Source organism: Salvia splendens, chromosome 20 (assembly GCF_004379255.2).
Source record: "Salvia splendens isolate huo1 chromosome 20, SspV2, whole genome shotgun sequence".
NCBI lineage: Eukaryota > Viridiplantae > Streptophyta > Magnoliopsida > Lamiales > Lamiaceae > Salvia > Salvia splendens.
The window spans coordinates 20761567-20772142 of record NC_056051.1 but is presented as its reverse complement, the minus strand read 5'-3'; the positions used below and the strand labels follow the sequence as shown (position 1 = coordinate 20772142).

The 10576-nt window shown below is 40.7% G+C and overlaps 1 protein-coding gene, 1 long non-coding RNA gene and 1 pseudogene across 2 annotated transcripts; 2 read left to right on the top strand and 1 right to left on the bottom strand.

Moving 5' to 3' along the window:
- The first annotated feature begins 388 nt into the window (after positions 1-388).
- Positions 389-2623, top strand: LOC121782127. Its single transcript, XR_006046251.1, has 2 exons — positions 389-631; positions 2043-2623. It is a non-coding gene; the product is annotated as an uncharacterized LOC121782127 (long non-coding RNA).
- Positions 2624-3778: 1155 nt separating this feature from the next.
- LOC121782125 lies at positions 3779-8428 on the top strand (annotated as a pseudogene).
- A 56-nt stretch (positions 8429-8484) lies between these two features.
- On the bottom strand, positions 8485-9614 carry LOC121782113 (mitogen-activated protein kinase kinase kinase 1). Its single transcript, XM_042179828.1, has one exon. It carries the CDS (start codon positions 9320-9322, stop codon positions 8615-8617), a length of 708 nt encoding a protein of 235 aa, XP_042035762.1. The 5' UTR covers positions 9323-9614; the 3' UTR covers positions 8485-8614.
- Positions 9615-10576: the final 962 nt, after the last annotated feature.

Genomic DNA, 10576 nt, shown 5'->3' with positions numbered 1-10576 from the left:
GTAGAAAAGAAAAAAAGGTAGAAATGTGAAGAGAGAATAAAATACGAGAGTAAAGTAAGAGAGAAGAAAAGTTGTTGCTTTTTGCCAAAAAAATAAACGACACTACTAAAAAAATTGCCTATTATTACACCTAGTTTATCACACTTATCTAAAGGTATCATTATATATAGTCAATCATTACACCCATCTTTGGTCACATTTTTATCAAATGCTAATACTGCACTTCAAATGAATGTAACAACGAGATGCATTTCCTTACACTTATTGAAGTGTTTTAAAATTTTATAATAATAATAATCCTATTTCTGTATATTTAAATAATAAAATATAAAAACTAAATTAATAGAAAATGTAAAGCTTTTACCACACACCACAACTATTTGATTAATTCACTTCCCCCCGTCCCTAATTCACGTCTCTCTCTCAGTTTCAAATCCCCCAAAACCCTTCTATTCAAATCCCCCAAAATTCACGTTCCCTACTTCTCAATTTTAAAAATCCCTTCAACAACATCCTTTCCCTAATTCTCTCAATCCGAGCAGGAGATTGGATTTTCATTGCTAACAGGTTTTGTTGCAGAGAAACACCTTTGGGTTTTCGGAGGATAGAATTTAGAAGCAGAAAATTCCAGGTTGAAATTTTGTGATTCAAGAAATATTTATATCTCTTGTTCCATCAATTTTGTAGTTAGTATATGGTCATTTTGATTTTATTAAGTGTTGATATACTGCAATTTCCTCCAGATTCTCTCATCCAAAACTGAAACTACAATTTATTCATTTACATTCCCAAACTTTGGTTATTTTCATGTGGATTGTCGTTAGAATGCTACCCCAGCCCCTCATTTGTTTTAGTTTTATTTGAATGTCTTTGCTTTTAGTATTTGTTAGTTGGGTATCTTGAATTTCTTAATAATTGTACGTCCTATTGCACATTTAAGATTTCAATGTTTGATTTATGTTTCTGGCTTGAGCATAATTGAATTTTACATTGAAACCTTCTTCCTAGAAATTGTGTGAGTTTAGCCATGGGTGTGATGAGATACTATATTTTAGTTTGTTCAGGTTGGAATAAAGTATTAAGGTTCTATGATGCACTGCTTGATTGATGTGCTTATTATGTTATAACAATAGTGAGGCCAATGAAATAACAAAATTCACTCAATGAAAGGTTCACACACCACACTAGGTAATCTGTCTCTTGTAATTTATCCTATAGCAAATTTAAACTTGTTGCATAAGATGAATGTATTGAATCTACTCGTAAGATGATTTTACGTTTGCATGTTAGTTCATATGGATACATGTGATAATGAATGATAGTATTAATGAATTACTGTTGCCTGATATGATTACCAGTGACCAAAATCACTTGATGCCTTTATGTGAATTTATTCGTGCTTAAAGTGTAATTCTTCTTCTCGACTAGTTGACTCTTTGGAACTTATTAGTTTGACAGAAACATACCCTTCTTGAGAGTTTTGGTTTGTTCCACTTCGCGAGTATTGCTCTGATTATTGTTATTTAGCCAATTAATTGTGCAGACATAGTCACATGTTGCAAGCTCTGTTTTTTTCTTCACTAGTTAGGAATGCCGTAGAGATGCAAGTTTTTAACCAAGTCAGCAATAAAAGTGCAATGTCCTTGCTACTGGGTTGAGGGGTAGTTTATGTAAGTAGAATCTGATATTGTCTTTCTCTCAGTTGTTCATTTTGAAATATTTAATAAGATTCCATTTTTTCTTATTTTGCATCAGAGCATACGAATTAAGCTTTGCAATTTCAGTTTGAAGAACATTGTGTTCCTTCTTTGGGGTCTAAAAATATGGGTTTTGTGGATTAATGGCTTCATATGTTAAAGTATATATCTAAAATTGTTATTACTGTAATTCTGAAACTTTTTCCATTTATTGAAGTGCATATTATTTCTATCAGTTTGAGTACTTCGCTCTCGAGTCTCAACTTGTTTGTGATTGGTTACTTCACAAGTTTGGCTAGTCTCAGATTTTCTTGTGTTTATTATGGTTGTCCGACCGATTTGCAGGTCCAAACCACAAGCCAATCTTTGCTAATGCGGGCATTTAATCAGGCTATCAGATTGACAAGGAACTCGATCATTTGAAGAACGCGTTTGAGGTAATACTATCTTCCTAGTGCTTTTAGCTGTAGAATTAGTGATACATCCCTTGTCAAATATTTCTCATGTTTTTTAAGTATGAATGTTTGAATTCTGTTTGGAAATAGACAAGGAAAAGGGTGATGGTAAATTCGTTCATAATTTGAGCTTTGAGCAGGTAAAGCCTTAGTTCTTTTGTAGACTTTATATTATCAATTTTTCTAGCTTAGTGGAGTATTTATCTTGAGCATAGTATCAAATTTTGTTTTGATATGTTAAATAATATATTGCATTTCTATTGCATTAACAGGAACAGATGATGTTATTGTGGACATGAAGATGTGATGTTTGTCAAAAGGAGCTCAAAGGAAAATAAAAAATGCTAGATGAATGTTAGATCTAGAATTTTATATTTGTATACATTGATTTTCATTTTACATTGTATATATTGATTATTTTAAAATTATTATGCAAATTTTTTATGTAACAGTCCTTTTATATTTGAGGCATTTTAAATATTATATTTAATTTATGGTTATGTATTTAAGTTAACATTCTATTATAAAAGTGACTAAGAGTATGTTGATATCTAAAGAAAAATTTTAATATTTAAATTATCAAAAAATATAAATAATTAAAGGTGGAAAATGTAAATTATGAATATTTGTAGGAAAAAATGTAATTTCAATTATTTAAAGGGAAGCTTTTGTAATTTTCACCTGTTGTAAAATGAGTGTAATCTATATTTGCGTTTTGTTACACTTAAGTGACATTAGACGGGCTTTGTCTTTACGGTCTTAGGTGTGGTAATAGAGACTTTATTGCTACACGTCACCTATTATTACATCTACTAATATCACACTTGCACCAAATGCCACTATAGATAAAGTGTAATAAGAACATATTTATGTTGACAGTTCCAGGTGTGATTATAAGCCTATTTTCTAGTAGTGGACTTAGCTACAATAGGACAATCCAAAAAGGAATACGACTCAGTTACAAAGGGAAATAGAGAGTATAATTTTTAACAATTGGTGTCTCCTCGTTTAACCGTTTATAAAAAAATATCCCACTATTTAAGTAATTATTTTCTCTATCCTAAATTATTTGGGTAGTATTCCATTTTAGATTCCCAAATTATTTGAGTTATTTTCCTTTTTGATAAATAATAAAATATCAAATCTCACTCTACTTTATCATTATTCTCAATATTTAATTAATTTCTTTTTTTCTCTTATTTTATGTTGTCCCAATTTAATTTATCTCTCTTATTTTATTTTATCTCAATTTAATCTATTAAACAAACTTTTTAAAATCTCAACCGAAATGAAATCCCTCAGATAACAAGGGACGAATAAAATACTACTCCCTATTTAATTCATCATTTCATTTTCGATAATACCATGTTCTGCAATAAATTTTGCACTGATCGACATATCGACGTAACAACAAATTAGACGACAATTACCGATATTATACGTTTAATACCCAAATTTATGTAAAGATAAAATACATAGTAGTAGTATGTTGTTATATTTCTCACCAACTGAAAGTGTAAACAAAAATCTTTGTTTAAATATATCTTAAAAGAAATTATGGTAAGTGTATCCTTTAAATTTACTGAAAAAAGTTTTATTTGAAACGGGAAATAAATCTATCTTCTTCTCCTTTACTATCTCTGACTCACCCCTCCCTCTCTCTGCACAGAACGACAATGGCGTCTCTCTTCAGAGACCGAACCCTCGGCTCGGCCACTCCAAGAGAGACTCCTTCTCTTCCTCCTCCTCTTCTATCACCATATCCGCCGCCTCTCCTTCCTCCGCCACCTCCCGCTTTACCCATCCCGCCAATTCCGCCGCCCTAACCCCTCTCCCCTTCCCATTCGGCGACCTAACGCCTACTCTCTCCGATTCCGACCTCCGCGCCACCGCCTACGAGATCTTCGTCTCCGCCAACCGCTCCTCCTCCTCCAAACCACTCACCTACATTGCCACTCACCTACATTGCCAGCAACGGCCACACTGATTCCCCCAACAGCAGCAGCTCCAACGGCGGCTCGAATTCTAATCTGCAGAGGTCTCTGACGTCTATGAAGAAGGCGCTGGGGATGACATCCACCAGTTCGAAGAAGAGCTCCGATTCGGGCAATTCGGGCTCCGGAGGGAAGGTGAAGAAGCCGGTCACAATTGGAGAGCTGATGAGGATTCAGATGAGGATTTCCGAGGCCGCTGATTCGAGGATTTGTAGGGGTTTGTCGAGGATTTCTGCTTCACAGGTTAGGAACACATGTTTTCTCAGGTCTGGAATTGGGAAACGAGATTCAATTTTAGTATCTACACTTCAATTGTGCTTTTTCTAATTTTTGGTATTTTCCAATAGATTGAGCTCTTGATCTAGGTGTGCGGTAGCCAAAATTTGATAGTTAATGCATGTTAAAATTAGATTTTTGCGATCTACTTATTGTGCTTGGTAAATGGAAGTGGAAGTTATTTTCATCTTTGAGTTAATGTTGCCAATATTTTTACCTATTTATGGTTTATAACTATGGATGTTTATTCGATTTTGTTTTGATTAAGAGAGGCTGGATTTTTGCTATAAAATGAGGTTCTAACTGTGTTTCAAAGCATAAGCTAGACCTTGGTTTTGAAAATTTATTAGGTTTGAAGTAATCGGTGAAGTAGCCTTACCGCCTGCATTTGATCATGCAGCAGCAGCAGAAGATGTTTAATTTGTGTTTTTTGGTATCTACTAGTTGGATTATTGTAACCTATTGTTAACTACCGATTAAAGATTCTCGTTTTGTTTTCTAACCGTGACATATATCTTCATTTTTTACACTATTTTGATGCTGACTTTCAACCTAATCTTTACTGTTAAAACGATATCTAATGCTGAATTGAACCTGCCGAAGTTCATGATGTTTAGTGTCACCTAGAAGTTAGGCTGATATCTGGAATCAGATAAGAATATTTTTAACTTCTAATGAAATCTTGTGAAAAATGATTTTGATTGGTTGCGCGTGGTCAGTGTGGAGAAGTAGTTAATTCCTCGTATCGTGTAGGTTGGGAGAAGAAATGAGTCGATGATTCTTCCTCTGGAGCTATTACAACAATTCAAAGCCTCGGATTTTACTGATCAAGATGAATACGAAGCATGGCAGAAGAGAAACCTTAGAATGCTGGAGGCTGGTCTTCTGCTGCACCTTCACTTTCCGCTTGAAAGGGGTAATACTGCTGCTCAAAGACTGCGCCAGATAATTCAGGCAGCCTTGGGTAGGCCAATAGAAACTGGGAGAAACAACGAGTCTATGCAAATTTTGCATACTACAGTAATTGGGCTGGCAAACAGGATGTCTGATGGAGCCCCACTTGAATCCAGCCACTGGGCAGATGGCTTCCCGTTGAATCTCCGCCCTTATGAAATACTTCTGGAAGTATGTTTTGATCTTAATGAGGAGACATCCTTAATAGAGGAAGTTGATGAGCTCATGGAGCTCATAAAGAAAACATGGGGAGTCCTTGGGCTGAATCAAATGCTGCACAATTTATGCTTTACGTGGGTTTTGTTCAATCGATATGTTGCAACCGGGCAAGTTGAAAATGATCTATTATGTGCTGCCGACAGTCAACTTGGTGATGTCTCCAAAGATTCCAAAAAGACCAAAGATCCAGTGTATGCTAAGATGTTGAGTTCTGCTTTAACGGCCATGTTAGGTTGGGCCGAGAAAAGACTCCTGGCTTATCACGAAACATTCGACAGTGCGAATATTTATACCATGCAAGCTATCGTGTCCATTGGGGTAGTGGCTGCTAAAATATTGGTTGAGGATATCTCAAATGAGTACCGCCGAAGAAGGAGAAATGAAGTTGATGTGGCTCTTAGCAGGATTGACACTTACATTAGGTCGTCCCTTCGCACTGCATTTGCTCAGGGAAGTTGAAGATGTGATTGTTAATTTGAGGTATAGCTGACACGAAAGTGAATTCGAGGCCATCTTCACTTTCATGAAACTAGCTTAATGATTACTGCATTATACAAAACCACCAAACATTTTATGCTATCTGACATTTCCTGAACTTCAGTATTTCTTTGTGGTTCTGGTTTCCCAGTTTCTTTAGTTATGCAGCATGCGAAATTGAACAATGTGTATTATATTTCTGATGTACAGATGATGGAAAAGGCTGATTCTAGAAGGAGAGCATCGAGAAACCAGCTGAATTCCCTTCCTGTCCTTGCCATCCTGGCCAAGGATGTGGGTGAGCTTGCAGTCGAAGAGAAGGATACGTTTAGTCCTATCTTGAAGATATGGCACCCCTTTGCCGCAGGGGTTGCTGTTGCCACTGTACATGTTTGCTATGGGAACGAGCTGAAACAATTCATTTCAGGCATTACAGAATTGACACCGGATGCAGTGCAAATATTGAGAGCTGCAGATAAGTTGGAAAAAATCTCGTCCAAATCGCAGTTGAAGACTCGGTGGATAGTGATGATGGTGGGAAGGCCATTATTCGCGAGATGCCTCCTTATGAAGCTGAAGGTGCAATAGCCAATTTGGTAAAAGCTTGGATAAAGATGAGGATAGACAGGCTAAAGGAATGGGTTGATAGAAATCTTCAACAAGAGGTATTTTCTATGATCTGTATTACCGTCATCTGATGAACTCAACAGTTTATGCATTGAGCTAGAGGCGTACAGATACAGATACGAGCAAGCTCTTCTTACTTGAAATTCTAGCTTTTCAACACTATTTTAAATTGTTACTTGAGTTTCACATGCCAATCCTTTTTACTTGATAGGATTGGAATCCACAAGTGAATCAAGAGGGATTTGCTGCTTCAGCAGTGGAGGTTCTACGAATAGTTGATGAGATGTTAGAGGCTTTCTTTGAGCTGCCAATACCGATGCATCCTGCAATACTTCCTGACTTAGTGGCTGGCCTTGATAAATGTCTTCAGTATTATGTGACTAAAGCAAAATCGGGCTGTGGTAACATTGCATTACTCTACATAAAAATCTCTTTCCTGATGTATAAAGTGGAGTAACTTTTAGTAATCAATGAATGAAATGAAACTGTCCATGTGCAGGATCAAAAAATGTGCATATCCCTACAATGCCAGCCTTAACAAGATGCACCACGGGCTCATCATTCAATTGGAAGAATAAAGAGAAGTCGACCTCCTTGCAGAAGAGGAATCCTCAGGTGGCTACTGTTAACGGAGATAGCTCCACTGGGGTACCACAGCTATGTGTACGTATTAACACGTTGCATAAAATACAATCGGAGTTGGAAGTTGTTGAGAAAAGAATAATTACCCTGTTGAGGAACTTGGAATCTGCCGACATAGAAGACTTCTCGAACGGGTTGGGGAAAAAGTTTGAACTCACTCCGCCTACTTGCATCGAAGCAGTCCAACAATTGTCCGAGAGCCTTGCCTATAAAGTTGTCTTCCACGATCTAAGCCTTGTTCTCTGGGATTCATTATATGTTGGCGATGTTTCATCATCAAGAATCGAGCCTTTCCTTCACGAACTCGAGCGTAACCTGACCATCGTGGCTGACACTGTCAATGAGAGAGTCCGGACATGCATCATAGCCGATGTGATGAGAGCTTCCTTCGATGGGTTTTTATTAGTGCTGCTTGCTGGAGGTCCGTCACGCGCCTTCTCCAAACAGGACTCAACGGTAATTGAGGATGACTTCAAGGCCCTCAGAGACCTCTTCTCGGCCGATGGGGATGGTTTGCCTGATGATATACTCGATAAATTCTCAGCCAAGGTGAGAGACGTCCTTCCACTCTTCCGAACAGACACAGAGAGCCTTATCGAGCGATTCAGACGCCTGACCTTGGATGCATACGGCCCCTCTGCTAAAGCTCGGCTTCCCTTACCTGCCACGTCGGGGCAATGGGGCCCTACTGAACCCAACACATTGCTACGAGTTCTGTGCTACAGGAATGACGAAGCTGCGACAAGATTTCTCAAGAAAACCTACAATCTGCCCAAGAAGCTGTAGCAGATACATCAAATCTGCATTACCAAGTCGGAAAACAGCTCCGTTGCAGCTGCCAGCGTGGACTTTTGTATCGGGTTAGCGTCGTATGCAACCTTCACCCCAGCAGCTGCTGCAACTCAGATGCCTAAGGTTGCAGCATTTGTACAGATTTGGAGTCTGAAAAAACGGAAGGAGCAATATTCCACGGTATGTTGTATGATGGCATTTATTCATCTACATATTTATTGTATATCTAGGCATTAGATTGACTGCAATATTGTTTGATTGAATTGAGCCTATATTCATTTGTTCTTTAATGGTTGTTTTTTTTGTGTTTGTCTATATATGAAGTATGTGTTTTGTTTTACAAATGAAATCAAATCTTAACTAAGGCTAACATAAATCTTCCTTTGTGACAAGGATTAAATTCAGTCATGTATTTACAAATGAAATAAAATCTAAATTAAGTCTAATGAAATCTAAATGAATGATAGGCTAAAGTAATTAATCAAGTGCATCCTCCATCCTCCACCATGTCTTCTTCATTCACATACGCCGAGAGGTTCAAATACTTGTCCGGATCATCGCCGCCGCTCCGCCACCGCGCGCGGCAGAGCACGCACGTGGCGGACCTCCTCCGGCAGCTCCTCTTCCAAGCCAAGAAGCACTCCTCGTGTATCACATTCTTGCACGCTCCACACGACACCACCCTCTCCTCCCTCCCCATCTCCTCCAGGCAAACCGGGCAGGCGGCGCCCTCCTCCGGCACCACCGTCGGCGGCCGAGGGATTCTGCCGCCGCCGGCCCTCGCCTGGGCGGAGATTTGGTGGAAGCGGTCCCTGAGGGTGGCGGTTGCGAGGGAGTCGGCGGCGGTGGGGAGGGAGAGGAGGCGGCGGAGCTGGCAGGGGCGGAGGGTGCGGCGGGAGAGGCAGGGGTCGTCGAGGGGGAGGGCGAGGGCGCGGATGAAGACGAAGATGATGTGCTTGCAGGGGGTGGCGCGGTCGGGGCAGGAGCAGGAGACGGCGGCGGAGAGGTTGACGGTGTAGACGTTGCCTGTGGCGCCGAGGACGAAGAAGAGGGAGCCCGAGCGGTGGAGGAGGCGGAGGCGGTGGCGGACGGCGCGGATGATGCGGTCGGAGAAGGACTGGGCGGCGGTGAGGCGGGGGCGGTGGTGGTGGTGGGGATGGGGGGTGGAACTGGAGGCGACGGACTCCATTGACGGTTACGAGGAGAGAGATTTGGGGATTGTTATTGGTTGTGGAAATAGTGGATGAGAGATGCTTTGGAGAGTTTGAGGGGACACGATAGGGATTGTGTGAGGAATTTCACCAAAGTTGGTTGGGCACGTTAACTTGTACGGTCGACCCATAGAGGAAACAACTTACGTTTGTATGGCACATCGGATTGACCGGTTCGACTATGAATCGATGCTTAATTCTATATGATTAGCATTTAACCGTTGACCAGTTGAATCGGTTCAAAGCCATATTCTTTTGGAAAAAAGTATATTTACTGGGATTTGAATTTGATTGCTTGAACATAATATAAAAATGTTAGAGCATTAGCAATGGGGCGCTCTAAGGCGCGCCCTATGGCGCGCCACGTCAGCAGTTTTATCCTTCTACCTCTCCACCTGCTTGAACATAATATAAAAATGTTAGAGCATTAGCAATGGGGCGCTCTAAGGCGCGCCCTATGGTGCGCCACGTCAGCAGTTTTATCCTTCTACCTCTCCACCTGCAGTGGGGCGCCCTAAGGTGCGCCCTATGGCGCGTCACATCATCATTTTATTGTTTTGTTTAATTAATTTAACTGTTTTCAAATAACAAGTAACGAGTAAATAAAAAACGGTCTAAATAACAAACGGCGAAGTTTTAATAAAAAAAGTTACATCATTGAACTAATAAAAAAAAAAAACTAAGTCGGACCAATTCCCAACTTCCGACGCAGCTCATCGAGTAACGCCCGGAGATATTAGGCTTCGTCGGGGTCGGTACACTTCTTGAGGGCCCTGTGCGTCTGCAACATCGTCCTTGCCATCGACGTTGTTGCTAACGACTCAAACGCGGTGGCCGTCTGGGTCGGGAGCTCTACCGGGACCGGAGCTTGGGTTGCAGCGGTCGACGATGAGGTCGCGGTCGCCTTCCCCTTGGCCTTCGCAGCCTTGACGCGGGGAGGACGCCGGAAGGACACCGGTGTGCCGGAACTCCCTTCATCCACGTACGTCCGGTTGAGGTCAACCGGGTGGTTGCCGCTGCCGCTGCTCGTGTAATCACCAGCTTCAGTGGTCTTCGTCCTCTTCGGCGCACCAGTGTGCAGAATTCCACCTTGGAACTTCTGCTTGTCCCTCAAGAGCGCCCAGATGGCCTCGTGCTTGAAGTCGCCGTACATCGACCGGTACGACAACAGCGCTTTAGCGCGCACGTCGCTTGCGCTCTCGCCGATCCCCTGTGACCGCGTGAACTTCTTG